The 20,285-nt window shown below is 41.0% G+C and overlaps 1 protein-coding gene and 1 non-coding gene across 4 annotated transcripts; one reads left to right on the top strand and one right to left on the bottom strand.

The window, feature by feature from the left end:
* Positions 1-436: 436 nt before the first annotated feature.
* Positions 437-14,747, bottom strand: LOC101736034 (uncharacterized). 3 transcript variants are annotated; one of them, XM_062669459.1, is made up of 9 exons: positions 13,028-14,747; positions 4,500-12,955; positions 4,355-4,414; positions 4,121-4,279; positions 3,861-4,012; positions 3,543-3,684; positions 3,348-3,451; positions 3,217-3,270; positions 437-3,124 (listed from the first exon to the last, which is right to left on the bottom strand). In XM_062669459.1, exons 2-9 carry the CDS (start codon positions 4,862-4,864, stop codon positions 2,790-2,792), a joined length of 1,371 nt encoding a protein of 456 aa, XP_062525443.1. In that variant the 5' UTR covers positions 4,865-12,955; positions 13,028-14,747; the 3' UTR covers positions 437-2,789. The 3 variants fall into 3 exon arrangements, with proteins under 3 accessions (XP_062525443.1, XP_037868107.1, XP_062525442.1); XM_038012179.2 differs by having other exon boundaries at positions 4,500-4,656; positions 5,293-13,974; XM_062669458.1 differs by having other exon boundaries at positions 4,500-13,974.
* A 4,459-nt stretch (positions 14,748-19,206) lies between these two features.
* Mir3232 (microRNA mir-3232) lies at positions 19,207-19,340 on the top strand. The gene has a single exon (NR_107517.1). It is a non-coding gene; the product is annotated as a microRNA mir-3232 (primary transcript).
* Positions 19,341-20,285: the final 945 nt, after the last annotated feature.

Here is a 20,285-nt window from a genome sequence, read left to right as displayed (position 1 = left end):
CACTCACAACTTTATTTTACTGATATCCGCTCGCTTGCCCGCCCGCCGCTCGACCTGTACGCTACTTTACCCCGTTTACCGACCGCCGTGAATCTATTTTGCCCATTCGTTTTTGCTACTTAGCGCGGTGCCGTGTGGCGTGGCTCGAGTTCGACGAAACCATTAATTGTGACTCAACTTGTTATTAGAACCCTGTCAAGTGTTATGTTTTTTATGTTTAGAATGAACAAAGCTATTTATTTAAGTGCTTTGTTTATCAATATTTGACTACAGTGTAAAGTTATCATAGATTGAACACAGAGCTAGTGCGTTTTTGAGCACGATTTGTGTTTAAACGATCATACCTCAAAAATTAAAGCGATAACATAGGGTTTTTATTTTTCATTACAATATATATACTATAAACATGAGGATATTAAATAAAAACATACACCTGTTCCTACAAAAATATTTATTTACAGCTCTTTTATTTTGCATAAAAATTTGGCGGCGCAAGCCGTAATTCTAGACAAACTTTTATCATCACAGATGCGCAAATATCACATTTAGGCCTACAATTTAAGTAGTATAATATGGGCTATCTTACATTCTTACAAAATATACAAAAATCCAATCGATAGCATTAGCCATTACTGAAATATGTTAAAATTAGTGCTACAGGTCTCATTCGCACAGTGAAATCTTTGTAGTTTTACATATTTTTTGTTCTAAAAAATAGACAATGTAAAAACAAGAATAATCATACCAAATAGAACATTTCAAGCCCTTTCTAAAAATATATCACACTTGTGTATTGTACTGTATTACAAAAACATATTCAAGAGTAAACAACAAAATCAGCGGGCTACACCAATATTTAAGGTTCGGTACACACCGAGTGTGATCCGGAACATTATTTTTTCTTGATCCGGAGTTTTGTCGGTCGGTTTTGTTTGTTGTTGACTATCTGTGACACCCATCCCAAAATGCCTAAAGTTAATTATTACTTCCGTAGGTTTAGCAACTTCTCTGTGGAAAGTTTGCAGGGTATGATGATGACCAGAACAACAGATACTGGAACTGAGGAACGGAACAAGTTATTGAAGTCGTTTTTCATCTAAATACTTCCAGAGATGTAGCAACTTCTCTGTAAAAAGTTTCCAGGGTCTGATGATGACCAGAACAACAGATACTGGAACTTATATATTTTGATAATTTATGTATTTCGAATTTCGGCACTGTGACTTTATTTATTTCGACCTTATGTATATTGATTTTATATATTTTGATACGTACTCTGACGTAGACTAGGTAGTCGGATCCGGAGTAAACAAAAAAACAAAAAACAACTTGCACTAAACGGCGGGCGTTTGCGCTAGATTGATATGGTATACGGTGTAGCATCCTACGATACACAGATTGACATTGCAGGTGGTACACCGCCACACCGTCGAGCGCTGCACTTTGGCAGAGTAGCAGAGCTTGCAGCGCTGTTTTTTTGTATTTTTTCCTGGCAAGTGCATGTCCCGTATGCATGCCGCTGGTTCTGGTCGTGCTGCCGGTGCTAAAGACCGGGAAGGTGCTGCTGATCTGCTGCTTTGCAGCAGTTGCTTTGCCAACTGCAGGCGGAATTCACGGTGACGAAGGGCGTGAGTGCGGTTGTGGTTGAACATCACGAAAGCATTATGCATCGATACATTTAAAAGTCGGCGAAATAATTTTTTGTACCAGATTGTTACGTGATCTCTCAATGGGATAGGCAGACAGCATTTGATCTTTGTGGTCGATGCCGCCCATTGAGAAATTATAATCAAGAACAACTTGCGGTTTGTACCGGTAATAACCGTATTTTTCAATGCCGCCGACTTCTATGGGATGGAAAGAAGAAATCATTGCCACAATATTTTTGTCCATCCACACAACCACACTGAGGTCTTTGGTTGTGCTGAATGCCACCTCGCCCTCCTTCATGTTTTTTTTTGTTTTTTTTTTAAGAGCTTCGGGGACAAACTCTCTGTTAAGTCGTAGAGTACCCATCGAATCAGTCTTGTGCTGAACTTTTAGGATCCGAGACAAAAGTGGCGCATTATAAAAATTGTCCATTATTAATGTATGGCCTTTATCAAAAAGTGGTCTCGTTAAGTTCAGCACAATCTGGGCCGTGGCACTCTCCGGCTCGTCAGACTCTTGCCCGCGCTCTTCCGGCTCCCCGTCTTGTACCACATGTGCGTGCCCTTTGCCCGTGTAGACCTCCATCTGCCATAAATATCCAGTCCTGGATTCACATAACTCGTAAGACTTTATACCTACTCGAGCTCTTTTTGTAGCAATTTTTTGCGCAAATGAGAGGCGCCCCTTCCAAAGAAGGAGTGACTCGTCAATTGCTATATTTTGTTCTAGTACGTATAAAGACTTAAATTTTTTGTTTAGGTGCTCTATGATGGGGATGATTTTATCGAGTTTGGTAGGCGGCACAGGCAAAGTGGCATTGTCTATAAAATGAAGACAACGTTTGATGACGATGAAACGGTTATAAGTCATTATTTCTTTAAAATTGCCTATTTGGAGTTCTTCAATCACGGCATACCAATATTCGCGCTCCACATAATCTATAACTAGTGACTGTAACATTAAAACTGCTAAAAACCGTAGGATTTCGTCACTGGTGACGTCTTTCCAACGGCTTAATCTAGAATTTGGCTTGGATGGAATGGTCGACCTTATTAGCTGAGCACCGTAGCGGTTGGTTTCGCGCACGATGTAAGCAATAATATCTGCATCCCAAATCTTGAAAAAAACATCTAAGGGAATTAAATCGGCGTTATCAAACGTTGGTCCAGTAGATGGCACAGTGCTTCCCTGACAGACTCAAAATTTTCCGGCTCGCCTCGCCAGTCAAAATGAAGCAGATCGGTTTCCGGTCCTACCACGTTCCGAAGGACTTCGTCGGCAGCATTGTCCAGCTCCTGTATCACCTCAACTACCTCATGTTCAGCAATACTGTCTAAGTCCATCGGAAAATCATCGTTTCGTCTTGGTTTCAAAGAAATATCGATCATACCGACCATATTCGCCGAATCACCTTCATCTACTTCGCTGCCTTCGCCAGGCTCTATGAAGTCACGCTCCATATCTATATCGATATCTGTTGTAAGTAAGAAAATAAATTTTAGGATTTGGTCCACCCTATCATCTTATGGAGGCGACACATGAAATTCAAATAATACTTTAACTTACCCATACTGTAATTACTTCTTCCAGAGCCAAGCGCTGTTCGAGTACCGGTAGAAGCTGAAACAGTTATAAATTTTTAGTAAAATAAGTTGAAAGTAAAAGAAATCATTTTTTAAAATATGATATCAACTAACAAGGTGTAAACCCCAGGAGTTCTATCTCTGCTGGCACGATATTTTGAGGCAATGCAGTAGCCTGGATGATCCCCATCGAGGGCGAAAATTGGATCTTGCGTTTCCTGTCAATAAAAAATTGTAGAAACTGTAAATTTTGTTTATATTTTTTTAGAATCGGCCACATTCATTTATTACAGAAACAGAATAACCTACTTCGCTTGAGGTGGGGTCCCTGCAGAAGGAACGGCCTCCTCATCCTCGAGGAGGGGAGGACGCATCTCCTCATCCTCGGTGATATCTGGAAGAAAATAGCTTTCGATGTCATCATCCTCATCCTCCTGCTCCGCGGTGATATCTGGAATTTAACAACGAGGATATTTACTAGAGAGAATTAACACAACATAATATGTCTAACTTTAAACATGATTGAGTTTAACTCTGTTGCGAATTCTAGGTTTTGACTCAAGTGTGATTTTGACAGATGAATGAAGTACCTACGGAAATATTATTAATAAAGTATTATACATGTACCAATCGGGCGTTGCTGTTGCAATTCCCACGACTGACGTACACGTGAAGGAGGGACAGTTGGTACCCCAGGTAAAAGTGGGCATGGCCTCCACATCCGCGAGTCTTCACTGCCCCTTCCTTTGCCCTTCCCCTTTCCCTTTCCTCTTCCTCTTCTGTAAATAAATAAAAAAAATGCTGACCTGATACCATGCACATGTTCGACACTAACAAACTCACGTATGAGCAGTTAAAACATTGAATTTATTTCTAAATTTACTTACTGTGGTTCTGGAGCATCTGGCATTTTAAAATTGCCCACTTGCTTGCCATCGCGCAGCCTGGCCAGCTCCTTTTTTTGGTCCGCAGACAGCAAATTCTCATGCTTTTTATCCAAAAGCCTCGCCACCTTGGCGACTTTCAATTGCTCTGTCAATGAAGGCCTAAAATCCAAAATTGAATGAATGAATGTTACTGGAACAATTAGATACAATAAAGTTAATTTATGTAGATTTTACCGTTGTGGAATTCCAGATGGGCCTGGAGAAGTTTCCACTTCCACGCTTTCATCTCCAAGACTAAACATAAAAAAATATTTTAATGAATGTCGGAAGTTTTACTTACAATTAAAATATGATTTAGGTTTAATTTAATATTGCTTACTGTGAAAAAGGCAAAGACCGGGCACAGCGTGGCCTACGGCCACCCCTACCGCCCCTGACGCCCCTCTGACCACCACCTCGAGCAGCTCCACGTCCTCTCGCCGCTCCCAAGCCCCGACGTGGTCTCATGGCACCCTGACCACTTTGGCTTACAATTTCTGCGTCACATGCAATAAGCAGCCAAAAACAAATAGAAGAGAAAAAATAAAAACCAGCAGCAAGCATTTCACATTCACAAGCAGTAAAATTTAATAATATAATTAATTTCGGACAAGCGTACAGAAAAAAATCCAGTCCGGAACGCGCGATTACTCCGTCTGCACCTAACCTTAACTGCATCATGAACCAAGATAAATAAAAAAACATTCAGAAGCATTTTCATAAGCCAAAGTAACACAAGTAACACAATCGCTTAGAAAAATATATCTACCGGATTCCGGATCACACGATCTCTCGGTGTGCTCCTAGCCTTAACTGCACCATGAACACTTGTCAGTCGGATTTTAAAGTTTCTGACTCAAATTGCTTCTAATTGTATCGTCCCGGCTAGAATTTACATGGTCATAACGTAAATAATCATTTTGATAGTATTTAGAATTATAAAACAGCCCAAATATATCGAAATTGAAGATAAAACTATTACGTTAGCCGGGAAGCGCGCGCCCAAAATATTCCGTCAACTTTATCGGGTTCAGAAAAGGACAAATTTTGTGTTTCACGCTGAAAACTTTATTTCTACAGTTTAGTAGTTTACTTACCTTGATAATAATAAAAAATCAAGTAAAAATACTCACCGTAAGTATTAAAATTCTTCACAATTCGGCACAACACTTATATCACAGCACACGCGAACCACACATTTGCAAATGACAACTTCAACTTTGTTTTTTTATAATTTTTTCCAGGACTGGAATACGGTCTATTGGCTTTATTTGGTTGGAAATTTATCAAAGAAGCAGGAAAGATATATATAAACACACTAATAAACGAGCAAGACGGATAATATTCATAAAACTAGAGGAAGGTCAAGTCAAGAGGGCTTGTAGACCACTAGTCCACACGGGCAATTTAATGGTCCTAAATCTAGTAGACTTGTGGTCTACGGGGCATAATAAGGTGCAGAATTTTGTAGACTGGTAGTCTACGGGGCAATTAAGCGGATATTAACTAGTTATATCAATTACAACAATTAATCTACTTGAAATTATTAATTTTATCACCACAAACTATAGCACGCTCAAAAATTTCGATCCTGACTTTTTTCGATGTAAAAAGTGACATGCCACAAACTAAATAATTCGAGAATACATGATAATCCTGAAATAGATAGGAAGATATTTCACAGCTTGCATTTACGGCCGCCAGGGTGCACTGGAATTATTCCTACATAAACTGTAGCTTCAAGGGGATAGTTTGCAGCTCTTATTGAACGGTTTATACATTATATAATGTCTTAGCCGCTGCCTGTAGGTGGCATTGTTATCTAATTAAGCGGGTTTTATAATAATAATTATAAATAAGCATATAGCAGAATAATTAAAATGTTTAAGATGTTATGAATATTTCAGTTTCGATTTCATCAAAATAACTTGAACTTTACTACTGAATTCCGAAGAAAATTCTAATTAAGGCTGAGTTAAGTTCAGCTTTTTATTTAAGCCTTTTACTGTAGTTTTTAAATTACATTTATGCGGATTGATGTTTCAAAGCTTTCAGATTTCAATTTTAAAATCTGAAATAATTAAGCGTCATCTACCGTTCACATTTGAAACAGAATTTAATTCGGTATAAATTTGTAAAAGTTGATGTTATTATTGACTAGATGTCGCTTTCAGGACACAATCTAAAGTGTCTATTTTTACACGCTTTATATTAGCTTCACTTGTATATATGTTGGAGTTTTTCCACTTTCGGGTAGGCGACATGGTAAGCGGGCGGTCTTCGTAAGTCAATAAAACCAGAAATGAACTCAGAGCTTATATTACGCAGGAGCGTTCGGTCTGACACGGCGACTCGCTCGCTTCTGAGCTCGAGAGACAACAACGGAGCGTTTTTATAGCAAGGTATCGTGGTGGGACGACGTAATTTTATGCCAGTTGTTACCTGCGAGTATGATTTACTTGTTGTATATAGGGTAGGTACTACAAACGAAGATGTCTGCGAAGATAATATACCTGAAGAATTTGGTATATGAACTAAGGCCGGCGTAGATGAAGTGGGAGGTACATTCAGTATATATTCTATCTTGAATGATCTTATTTGTGTTGATGTCAGACAATTTAAGTCAAGCAGCAAACTTAACAAAAACATCACGATAGCGTTATTATTTGACGACTCATCATTGACATTCTGCTTGCTCATTTTCATTTTTAAATAATTATTGAAGAGTTCATCATTCTCACTTGTTTTATTCTTATGACGCTGAGAGGAACTACGCCAAGTTCTGACAGATAACGGGGTTGGAGTACGTTCAGTTTGTTCAATGTTGATGCAGTAGGTGACGTCTGGGGCGGTGGTGATGCCAAGGGCGGTGGTGATGCCGAGAGGCGGTCGTGATGCCGAGGGCGGTGGTGATGTCGGAGTCGATGTACATGCTTGTTCATAGTTTTTAGATTGCAAGATGAGAGCCACTGCAATTGCCACAGCTAATATCATTAGGTTTGTCACAATCCTTATACAAGTGTTCACCAGAACAGACGTTGCTTGCTGTTACAGATTTTGGCAGAGTGATTGAATTTAAAACATTTAAAACATTGTTGGAATGGAGGTACGTATTCAAATACTCGAAATGAAAATAAATCGTATTGGATATCATCCGGTAAAACATTGGACAGAAAAGTGATGCTTACCGTTTGTAGTTTGACTAACTTTTTTTGTGAATCTTCTTATTGCTACTATTTCGTAAATTGAAGATAATTCGGTATATAGTTCTTAGTTTGACAAATTGTGTGGAACATGACATATGACTCTGGTCTTTTCAATTTGCGTTGCTGGAATGTAAGCCCGCATGCCATTTTTTTCCAGAAAAGCTGTATTAGTGATAAAATTATTGGCTGTGTTATATTGCTTCAATATTACTGCAATTTTATTGGCGTTCAATGGAATAGCCGTCACACCCTTTACCCCAGTGGAAAAAAGATGGTTCAGATATACTGGACTTTTATTTCCCATTTCTTATTGTTGTTCGCAAGTTCAACAAATACTTTGAACTCTGTATTTGTGTAGTTCTCTGGATACATTCTTATGTAGTTAGGTTTTATAAATGGAGAATACATATTACAGTCACTACGCTCACCGCCGCCGCTGATGTTATTTTCTGTATTGGTACCGTTTGGCTCCGCTGCCTCCGGCCTTCCGCCAACGCTTGGGGTTGGTCGGATCAGGAAAGATAAAGACGAGTTTCTTGACTGCTTGGTTACTTTTAAAAACTGCAACAAATCAAAATGAAGTCATGACTTTCTCTTCTTCGCTGCGCTACCACTTCTTCTTTTGCAGAAAATTACCTGATAAACAAAAATTATAACTGTTTATTATATTGGAATATTTTTAACGATGTACAAGGGGCGGTCAAAAAGTTCTCGGAATGAGAGGGAAGGGATTTAAGATTACGCTCCAAACTATTTTTCCTTCTCAATATATTCTCCCTTATATTTAAAAATTTTTTAGGATCTCGCAAATAATTTGTTTATGCCGACAAAAAAATGATTGGTCTTTGGTGTCAAAATAGGTCGAAATTGCGGACTTGACTTCTTCATTGTCGTCAAATTTGTTTTCACCCAGCTCTTTCTTAGTTTTTTTTGGAAATAAATAATAGTCACTGGAGCCAAGTCTGGGCTGTAGGGTAGGTGATTCAATAATTCGAAGCCACAAATCTACTGACATCAAGACATATGATTCGCCTTGGATTCTCAGCCTTTTCGATTTATTTTGCTGCCATTTTTACTTTTCGTGAAAGTTTACGATACCTCTTAATTACGATCCGGAAGTTGTCGTGGCCTAAAGGATAAGACGCCCGGTGTATTCGTATCTAGCGATGCACCCCTGTTCGATTCCCACAGGCGAGTACCAATTTTTCTAATGAAATATGTACTTATTAAATGTTCACGATTGACTTCCACAGTGAAGAATAACATCGTGTAATAAAAATCAATCAATGCCTATTTCTGTCTGAGATGAATTTGTATTGGATTCTTGTATCAAAAAGTTTTTTCTATTAGCAGGCTTACCAAAAACGATTTGAAATCTACTGTGGGATCATCATCATCACTAAGATCAACATTACTTTGATCGGTGCATATTGGAAAAATATTATAGTTACTCATACTATCGTCATTTGGGCGCCCTCTTAACTGAATTTGCTATCTCTGACTGTTATCTAGGGAATGGGAGCAAGATACCTCATATTCCATTCTAACGTTTTGCAAGTAATGATTGGGTCAGCCGTTGGACCACCAGAAGACCTCGATGAAGTAGAGCTGGAAGAGCTTGAAGAAAATGAGCTCGAAGAATCGAAACTGGATGAAGTTGAGCTGCAGGATGATGAACGTTTGTCTGCTGGGGTTGAATTTTCAAACTCGGGACCTGCAAGCTGTTGGTAGTTTTTACTTGAACCTTCGTTTTCCCTTAAGTTTGAATCACTGCTATAATTGGATACAACAAGGCTTACACGGGCTTGGTTACAGTTGACGTCGAACCTCGAGATGGTGGTTATCCATAATTAAATAAAAAAACTGCTAATTTTACAGAAGATGTAAAAAAATATAACTTGTAATCTATTACATTATAATTTGTGTACAATATTTATGTATTTACAAAAAAGAAGAAGTAAAGGGTCTTTCAACAAGAACGGGTCGATGTTGAAATTAAATAAAACAAGCTGTGTTTTATTAAAGAAATTATTTTTTTATTTGAAAGCGCCATTTATGCCATTATTTATGAAATATGACATCGTTTAAATTTCCACTGCGGCTTCGAACGATGGCACGGATCCGAGAGGTCCAATTTGCTCTTTACTCTACTGCATAGATCCGGCTGAATCTGAGTGATGGCCGGCGTTATGGTGACTTTCAGGGCATCGGTTGATTGCGGATTATTGGCATAGGCCTGCGACTTGAGAAAACCCCACAAGAAAAAGTCTAGCGGGGTCAAATCGCATGATCTTGGTGGCCAATTCACGTCACCTCTGCGAGAGATAACCCTACCCTCGAACCGTTCATGCAGAATGTCTATTGTGTCGCTCGCTGTGTGGCACGTAGCGCTGTCATATCGTTCAATTCAGGCCAAAAAAATTGTTAATCATTGATTTGTAGCGCTCGCCGTTGACAGTAATGCCCTGGCCATCATCGTTTTCGAAGAAGTACGGACCAATGACGCCGCTGGATCAAAATCCGCACCAAGCAGTAACTTTTTGTGGATACATTACCACCTGCTGAACATCGTATGGGTTGTGGTCGTCCCATATACAGCAATTTTGCTTATTAACAAGACAATTCATCCAAAAATGTGCTTCTTCGCTAAAGATGATTTTTCGACCAAAATCGGAGTCCTCTTCCAAACGTTCTGTAGCCCATTCAGCGAACAAACGGCGTTGTCTATGGTCATTCACTTTGAGCTCCTGGGTCAGTTGGATCTTGTACGGGTGTGCCTTAATCCTAATGCAAAATTCGTCAAGTTGAAGACTGTGAAAGGAGTTCTTGTGCAAGGCGAGAAATCGACTGCCACAATATTTATTTATTTTATTTACTTACCTTATCATAACTTTTCAGTTTGATACATTGTGCGTTGACTACTGATCTACTCATCTCACATTTAAAGATGATTTAAAACATTTTAAAGTAAATTTAATACATTTAGTTTTCTTACTATTCAATAACTAGCAAACCCGGTGAACTCCGTTTCGGCACCAGATGGCTTCGTTTTATGTAACATTTCGTTTGGTGATTAAATATGAAGAATTTTTTTTGTTTGTTTTATATTTGAAAAGGAAAAATTTTATTTCATTTCACAACAGTAATGAATTCATTTCGATCACAAAAATGAAGTGTTATTTAGTTGAACTTCTCTAAGTAAATGAAAGTGAATCCAAAGTAAATACTCAATCGAAGCGTTATACGTGTCCGCAAATTATCCGTTTCATTGAAGTGCTCTTTGGTAAACAACATTTTTTGTTTTTTGGTCTGACATTAACACAAACAAAGCGGATGGTTTCCCAACTCGTGAACACGCAACGTATAACTGCCCATGTGAAAAACAATGATTTTCTAAATTTATCCCGCAAACACTAAGCGATTGGCCTTGCGACTTGTTAATTGTCATTGCGAACGCAAGGCGTACTGGAAATTGCAATCGTTTGAAGTCAAACGGAAGATCAGTCGGAATCATTGGTATTCGAGGAATACATACATTTTCACCTGCGTACTTTCCGTTAATAATGGTTGCCTCAATCAAATTCGGCATAAGTCTTTTTACCAAAAGTCGAGTACCGTTGCAAAGTCGCGGTGGATTCAAATTACGCAATATCATAATAACTGTACCAACTTTGAGTTGCAAGTTATGTGGTGGAAATCCTGGTAACTCCAGAGAGTTCAAAAACTCCGTTGGATAATTTACAACATCATCGGGATTTGTTATGGAATCAACGGATTTGTATGTCACCAAATCGCCAGCAATTTTTGATTGAATGGTGAAATTCAGTGCGTGTACATCATTATTCTTTGCGGCAAGAATTACTCGTTGACTTAACTAAGCATAATTCTGGTAATTCTCACTAATGTTTGGGAAAACATTTTCAATAAGAGCTAATTGAGAGTCTACAAATCGGCAAAAGTCGTTGGTAAGAGTAATTAATCCAGATGTCGCATCAACTGGAACTTTTCCATTTCCAACAGCTAACAATTGTTTGGAAAATCGTGCAGCACTTTGATCATTTTGAAGTTGAAAGCTCATATTAGTGGGTAGCGATAATGTTTTTACGTTATTCCATAAAGGTGATGCCTTCAGACAAGCATTCAATTTATCTGCAGGCGTTCCACGGGGAATTACTGGCAACGTCTGCCTGAAACCGCCTGCCAACAATATCATCAAGCCGCCAAAGATGTTGTTATTTCGCCGAAGATCCTTCAGTGTGAAGTTAAGTGCTTCAAGTGATTTCTTATGTGCCATTGTGCTCATCCCAAACAATGAGCTTGCATTGCATCAACAATTTTCCCACTGCACTGGATCGGGAAATATTGCATGTTCGAGTATCAATTGTGTTTAAATTGAGTGGCAACTTAAGCGCAGAATGTGCAGTACGACCGTCATCTAGAAGAGTCGCCGCAATTCCAGATGATGCCAACGCCAAAGCTATGTCTCATCTTGATCGAATATTGGCCAAAATCAATGAAATGACAAATGTGTTGCTGATTTCGTCATTCGCATTTTCCGACGCAATACCAAACACAGCCATGTCGCCGCCTTTTGTGACGTACTTGCACAAATATTTGATTGATTTGGCCGAATGACAACTCTCAACGTTTGCATGTGTTTCGAAAATTCGTGATAGCAGCGGGCAACATGGTACAATAAATTCATTTCCGATCTCAATCTCTTGATTTTGAACTTTAACTTTGATAGTTCGACCATTATCTTATTTTGAACGCCGACGATAAACTGGATATCCATCGTTCCCTGTGACTGTTTCATCAACTGACGGTCGCGGATATCGTTTTGTGCACTTTCCATCAGCCATGCAAGGCGATAATGGATTTAATGCACCGCACGGTCCATGCATCATCTGTGTCGTCAAAATGTCGTGTAGATGGGGATCAGTGACTGGATCAGGAATTTCAGCTGATATGATGTCATCCACTTCATTTGAATATAATTTTTTCAGCAACCAAATTAGTATATGAGCATGCGGTAGTCCACGCTTCTGCCATTCCACCGAGTACTTATAACAACGTGTGTCACCAAAAACTCGATACTTAGTAAGCACATCCATCATAACCTTGAGTTTTTGCTGAAATACTCTGGCGATTATGTCATGGCGATCTTGCGGTTTTTGGCCCGGTTCCAACTCACGTTCAATTTTCGTCCACTTCGGATTGCATGTGAACGTAATAAATAAATCCGAAGTTCCATAATTTCGCACGTAAGTCATAGCGTCTTGAGCGTATTCGTGCATGTGGCGTGGGCTTCCGATATAAGATGATGGGAGAATCGTCAGACGTCCAATATTCTGAACATCACCATCTGAATGAATAGCATCACGCAAGTGTATATAGTCCTCAGATCGTAGTTTTGCCTGATTGAATCGGATGAACGCTAAACGTTCGGTCTCGACTTTGACATACATGTCGACAGCGAATTGCTGGAATAGCCGACGGCACTTCAGAATGACATTTTCCTCATGTGTACGAATCATCATACGATACGCATAGTAATTCATTGCGCTTAGATTTTTATTCGTTGATACGCCTGAAAATGCAAAATTAAATGAATTGTTAATGGAAACCAATAATAGCAATAATTAGTTTGTGAATATTGTACCTGTAATTGGATCGACCATCTTCAACGAGATGTCATATCCGTCTTGCCCTTGCCAATAAATGATTGGATATTGTAACGCATTGTAGAAACGATGTGTCTCGTTTACACGATGCATGATATTGCTTCTTCGCTGAACGACAATGTCTCGCGATTTAGTTGGATCGCCAACAATAATTGCAGCAACATCATTAACGGTGGGTGCATTGAATCTTCGCACATGTTCACCTGTTGGGGTACAATCCGCTCTTATGACAAATTTGTGCGTATCCGATGGCATTCGTTCCAATGCTGTTTTGAACATTTTAACCACAGCATTATTAGCGTGAAAAAATGCTTGCAACTGTTCAATAATTCGTCTCTTTTACTGTTGTGTTCCCTGTACATTGCACCGCACATTCAGCTGATTTACCATCGACGAAATGAAATATATTTGCAGAAATTGATGCGGTTCATCTGGTGTTGGCACCATTGAACCATGCAAATGATATATTTGTCCTTGTATCTGTAATTGCAAGCAATCATTTTTTGAAGAATACGGTGTAACTTCTGATCGTGTGACGGTGTAGTGTGTGGTGTATATGTAGTTGTTATGTGTTGCAATTCATTGTGTCGGTGTGAGTGATTGGTTATGTGTGTTGTATCTTTTACAATGATATAATGATGATCTTTTATAATGTTTTTTTTTTATATTTAACGTATTAACTTGTTCAACATAATGTAAAATTTGTTTTTGTCAACGTTTTCTCTCCTCTTTAACATAATTATTATGACTGAGTTTAGGCAATGTGTGGTATTTAAAATTTTATCAAATATTTGTGCTGGATTAGCACCTGGCATACAGTAATTAATCACATGTTCCAAACACAGGTCATGTAATGCCACACCAATGTGTTTCCCCAGTTCATCACTAAAACTTTTAATTTTAATTTTGTCTTCTAGAGAATACAGACTAGAGAAACTCAAGAAGACTGCAAATGAACTTGATGTAATCCTGAGACTTGTGATTCCTCAATTTACGTTGAGTCTTAAATGTTAATTTATTAATTTTAACATATTTCCTTAGTTTATTTTTACTTAAAACTAACTGGTAGCGCTCTGTTGTCTCTACATCACTACCAGTCAGATCAACCGTAGTTATGTCAAAATTCAAGGCAGTATCTACAGCAACCAAAGACGGTTCGCTCTTAACTAGTTCTGAATATAAGCTCTGACACCTGTATCTTTAGTCGTTCACATGAGCTTAACTCGACTCTTTTTTTTTTTTTTTTTCCTGGCCTAGGGCCGAACCTCCTACGAGGTCCCCGCGCCTAGGGGGCGCGCGGGGTATGTGAGACTCAACGATCTGCAGGTGTTGAGAGCAGACCGCGGGCCCAAGGAATTTAGGGCACACCCACTAAACGACTCCCCTGCACTCTTACACCCGGCGTCCGATCTCCGTCCGGGGTCAAAACCCGGTCAGAGTAGGGGGGTTCCCGCGGTCAACACTACAACCAGACACGCGGCGCCACCCCGAGGACGCCCGACCGACGGGTCGTCGAGGCGATAGTCGACGACCAACGACGTCAGTCTCCGCGGTACGGCGGCCCTTCAGGCCGCCCGGGCGATGCCGCTGGAGAACAAGTCTGCCGGGTCGGAACGCGATACACCGCCGACCGGGTTACTCTTCCACAGTATGTTCGGCGACGACAGCGACGACGAAAATGCGGACCGCATCGCAGTCCGCAGCCGCCGACGCGTCGTCCCGTCCTCCTGGTGCCAGCGCGCTAGAGTGACGGTAGCGTGCGGCGCAGTCTCAACCCCCTTAGGTCGCCCCGTGACCATCACCGGGAGGAGACTGCCTCCTCATAGGGGCTGGAGCTGGACAAACGCCCTCCTCCGACCCCCGGCTCGACGGCGGCGGCACGGCGCCGAGAGGGAGAAAGAGTTCTCCCTCTCCCGTTCCGCCGCCTCCTTCTGCGAGATGGTGGACTCGCAAAAGTCGAGCATCGCCTGCCAGGACTCATCGCTGCCGAGCATCGCAGCCACGACGGTCGGAAGCGACAAGTCCGGTCCTATTTTTGCAACGAGGACGCGGCGCTGCTCCGCGAAAGCGGGGCAGCACGCGAGCGTGTGCTCCGCCGTGTCCTCGTTGCAGCCACTGCAATGGTGGCACTTCGGCGTCGGCTCCCTCCGGGCGACGAGGTGCAGATAGCGACCGAAACAGCCGTGTCCTGTGAGCACCTGCGTCGCTCGGAAGGTGAGACGTCCTCGGTCGCGATTCACCCAGTCCGAGAGGACCGGGCGGATCGCCTCGACGGTCCGTCGCCCGTAGGCAGGGTCCGCCAGGCGGCGAGACCACGCCTCGAGCACGGCACGCCGAGATTGAAGCTTCCGCGCTCGAACTTCCGCCGCGCCGGGACGCGGCTCCCCCCTGGAGCGGAGATCACATCGCCACGCGTAATCCGCAGCAAGCGCCTCCGCTTCCAGGTCCCAAGGAGGCGTCCCGGCGAGCACGCACGCCGCCTCGAACGAGACGGTGCGGTATCCACGAACCGCCCTGACCGCAATCGCGCGCTGCGGACGTCGCAACGCTGCGACGTTGTCACGGGTCAGGGCGTGGCACCATAAAAGGTACTCCACTAACGTGTCCGACCTGGGTGTTACTTGCGTCTTAAAAGGTGCATAGTTGATCAGACCTTCGTTTCCTCGCTGCACTAGAGTGTTGCGATTGACGATCCACGCGGCTGGTACTTGGTCGTAGCGCGCAAAGTGGAAACATGCCCAAGGGTTAATCACTCCCTCTCGCGTCGTAGGGTACGGTATACCATAACCTTCGCTGCAATGGCTGCTCTGGCTGGCATATTCGTGCGTGAACACGCAACTCCTTCCGTCTCGATATATTGACGGAACCTGCTACGATAGTAGGTCTCGGGGCGCCAGGTGACTTGTTGCACTTGACTTCCTCCCGTAGTCTGTGGTATTGGCGTGACCTTGTAGCGTCTGCATTCCCTCAGACGCCGTTCCACGAGCTCAAACAACTCACGTTTTATCATATAACGCTTGTTGATGACTCCATCGCGGATATCCTCAGGATCGATGACTCCTCGGATTTCAGCGGTTTGGGTAGCGTTCAAAGAACGCGCGGGACGCCATCCCAACAGGTTCACGGTCGGCAAAGGCCGCGGCGTGTCGTCGGCTAGGTCAGACTCCTCCTGACTCTCATCTCCTCCTTCTCCTTCATCAGGGTCGCCCTTCTCCGCTCGATCTCTTGCTCGTCGGCGGTCCATAGCCTGTCGCATCTCTTCGGCTTGCGCGCGGAGTGCGAGCTCAGTCGCATCCTGTCGCGCGCGAGGCTGTTGTGGGGCCACTCCTGCTGGCACCCAGGTGTCGCTATCGAACCCTCTGTCACTACCTCGATTGTCACTACCTCGATAGTCGGAAATCACCCTCTCCAGGGCGATGGCCGGTGCAGGTAGGGTCTCATACAGTCCATGAGTGGCGGCGGTCGCTTGCCCGAAATGTCCCAATTCGTTCGGCTCGTCCGCATGTAAAAGATGTTTTACTCCAGTCATGTCCGTGTAGTCACCGAGTCCTTCAATGTACTCGCCTGCTCCAGCAGCTATTCGCGCTGTCCCGTAGCCTTGGACGAATCGGACCAGCTGGTCTTGTTCTCGGCTAGCGGTTCCTCGCTTCTGAGCGATCAACGCTATCTTATACCAGTAAAGCACAACATGATAATAGGCGTGTGCTGACGATGGTATAGACTTCGCGTAGTGCTTGTCCACGTCGCTAATAGCAACTCGACTCAACCTCCAACGCATGTTTTGGTATGCTTAGTCGTAAAACTAAACTCCACTCAAACGTCCTTGGAAATTTTTCCTAACCGGAGTGAAGTAAGCGAACTGTCAAGTCAAGGTACGTCGCGACCTCAAGGCTCAAGGCTGGTTTTCTATCAATGTCCAAATAGTATGTGGACCGCAAATGGAAATATATGATATTGTTGTGCAATGGCCTGGATCTGTGCATGATTCGCGCATATTTTGATAATTTAATTTTGATAATTTTTATTAATAAAGTAAGTAGGTCGAGGTTAGACTCTTGTTTAGACTCGTGGTTAGACATTTGAAACTCCTTATTTTATTTACCTACATAACAGTCACATTTTGCTTACTACCTAATAAATAAAGTCAACGCGATTAAAAGTTTTATTTATATTAATAATAAACTGGTGGTTAAAAGCACTTCAACAACACGATGCAATCGAAATCACACAAAAACGGCGAATAAAAATAAAAAACCGGGTCCGAAATCTAAAATAATAATAGGTTAGAAAATAATTACACTTTCAAAACAAGTTCAATGCTTCTAGCATCAAACAGACAGCGACAGCTTGACTTTGACATTAAACAATGACCATAGACTACAGAACTCTATGGGTTTGATGCTAGCTTGATCAAATTTTCCTCAAACTGATGTTGTCGTGGTGACGCAATGACACGACTCTACCTCACTCGAGGACAGTTGAGGAATATTGTAATGGTCGACTAAAAATACCAAACTCGAGTAAGTTTGGGAGGAATGCTCGAGCATCATCGGATGAGTTAAGAGTGGAGGACTATTTTACGAAACGTCTAAAGATACGGGCATGAGTCTTCTGTTCCTTAACTTTACATATCTCTGACCGCAAGTCAGAAATAAAATCATCAGCCTCAGCCAATATATGTCTCAACTAAGCGGTGATTTTCAATGAGTCACAAAATTCATCACTGCATTGAGAAAAGCTATTAATCGTATCCTGCAAATTCTGGTTGGTCTCAAGAACTTCACTGTGTTCAATGAAGAGCTGAAACAATTATTTTTTAAGGTCTGTATTTTTTTATAGATGACTGACAGCATCACCTCTTCATTTTGTTCGCTTTTTTGTAAAAGTAGTTCATATTGTTTCGCGAGTATTTTTTAATTGTTCCAAAGTAAGACGAAGAAGGTGTTCTTCAGCCTGATGTTTGACTGAGTTTTAACGCTGCGAGTCATCATTTTAAAGATAAATTACAACAAAATGATGTAAAGAAAAGTTACGAAGTTGCCGGTCAGATTACGCTCGAATTACAAAATATTACACACTCACCAAGCAAAATTACAATAAAATAACGTTTTAAATCACTTATAAATAGTTTTACTTATTTTATACACCACACTACTTTAATATGTTTTTAATTATATTATGAAGTGTTTGTTTATTTTGAATTAATTTATTTATGGGAGCAGAGAAATCGACCCGAACACAACCGAACCGAACTAACAATACCCTCGCGCAATGCCTCGCACTTTCTCATTTAAGTTTTTCTTTTTCTCCTTTCTCTTTCTCTAACCTTCTTTGATGTTCTATAAATTCTGCTGCAGTAGCTACAGTGGGAGTAACTTTATTTAGTGATCTTTTTGGTTTTGGGTGCTTTCTCGGTTTTCGGAAAAAAATACATTCTTGAAAGTCGTAGGTATTCCTTTGAATGGGGTCGGGGGTGACATTTTCAATAACTATTGGCGTTGGAGTTTTGCTTGTACTAGGCATTATTAAAGATTTTTGAAGAATATCTATTTTTTCTGAATATTTCTTGTTTGTCAGCAGCTTTTTTTGCATTCCCCTTGGACGTAGACTTAAGGAAGAAGAGCAATTAACTTCACGGAGCAGTACTAGAACACTCGCTTAATTCAGGAGTCGATGAACGTAATAATTGTGGAGCATTTTCTTCTGTCCATAATCGTATTTTCTGTGGTGGCGTAACTTCTAATACTAACGTTGGATCAATAATCTCTATCAATACAGGTGAATCAACCAGTGGTGTCGGTAGAAGAGGATTTGCTCTAAATGTGTTTTCTTCGATTATTTGGATCGCATTAATTGATGAGTGACTTTTGCGTTGACTCTAGTATAGTATTTGCAATATTGTTAGCTTCCTTATCATTACGTGGGGTTAGAATACCATCTGAATGTAATATCAAAGTTTAAAACGGAATCAAAAACATTTTCGACGTCAACATTATTAGTAAAGGTTGTTTTCCCAATCTCTAGAGCAGAATCTACTTGACCTTTAAATATACTTTGCGATGATGTAAGACTTTTCCAGAATAAAAATTGTTTTTCATATGTGGGGTCACATGTCCACCGGTTGCCTGCTTCTTTAAATGATTTTAATGTATCAATCTGTGATCTGTGACAATCTGCTTTCATATTGTTTCTTAATTAAACTGCTCATTGCTTTCTGTATTGCTCATTTGTTGAGTATGTGATAGGGTATTTTGATTGACTTTAGATAGTTTGTCTTGGTGTTTCTTCACTTTTGACAAAAGTTTATCATAATCAATATTTTGTTCATTACACGGATAAACACCGCAGCATTTGAATCTGCTCATTATTGTTTCAGGCTTGAGGCTACTGTCAAAACATTTTTGCACTTCTCTAGAAAAGTATGTACGCTTAACCTTCGCATAATTGTGTTTAACCCTGAATTCCTTCACAATATCTTCTATCTTCTATATCTTTTTCAGCTTGTTTGGTCTTCGGGTGGTTTTCTCGGAACTTATCCTGCCGTGCTGAGTCACGTTTCCGTTGACTAGGTGGACGAGAACGACGCTGGTTCTGGGTCTGCTGGGAGGGCCCTTGATCTTCAAAATCACGCCATTGCTGATTGGATGGCTGTCGATAATTCGACTGCTGTTGAAAGGGGGGAGGAGGTGGACGATTACGATTATCGTTTTTGCGTTGGTAACTCATAATGGTGAATTTTTCCTGGAATCCAGAAAATAGTGTAATATGCCTCCCAAGTCCCCTTAACGGACATGAAAACGGCAACGTCAAGAGGCTGCAAGACGTGCGTTAAATTTAGGAGCAGAGCAACTAACGCGATCGCTTTTTCCTTGCAAAAAGTTGTTAAAGGCAGAGATATATCGTCGTTGTCAAACCAAAATTTGCCAAAATTTGCTATGTGCACTTTTGGAGATCTTTACTTTTTGACCTTTTCGTATAGTTCACAGCCCTATCTACCGTATAAAAAAACTGTTATGTGTCTATAGCTTTAATATTTATCTATAGCTTTCATTTCATATAATTCTTAAAAATTCATATAAACCTTCATATAAAATTTTATACGAAAATGTTTTTACTCGTTAATTCAAAATAGAGTTTTTGCACATAGCAGATTTTGGTTTGACAGCGACGATATGTGAACTATGACCATCTAAAAATAAAACAACGGGCAGTGTTTTTTGTTGTTGTTGAAGCCAT

Source organism: Bombyx mori, chromosome 7 (genome assembly GCF_030269925.1).
Source record: "Bombyx mori chromosome 7, ASM3026992v2".
Taxonomy (NCBI): domain Eukaryota; kingdom Metazoa; phylum Arthropoda; class Insecta; order Lepidoptera; family Bombycidae; genus Bombyx; species Bombyx mori.
The sequence above is the reverse complement of the archived record's forward strand: the minus strand, read 5'-3'. Positions and strand labels throughout refer to the sequence as shown.

What these genes read in the sequence shown, in the direction of transcription:
- LOC101736034 (XM_062669459.1), bottom strand. Translation starts at nt 4,864, where the DNA reads ATGTTTTTTTATTTATCTTGGTTCATGATGCAGTTAAGGTTAGGTGCA. An exon ending in CGGTCTTTGCCTTTTTCACA is followed by an intron (nt 4,415 to 4,499) that starts GTAAGCAATATT and finishes TTTTATGTTTAG; the next exon opens with TCTTGGAGATGAAAGCGTGG. An exon ending in CCAGATGCTCCAGAACCACA is followed by an intron (nt 4,013 to 4,120) that starts GTAAGTAAATTT and finishes ATTTATTTACAG; the next exon opens with AAGAGGAAGAGGAAAGGGAA.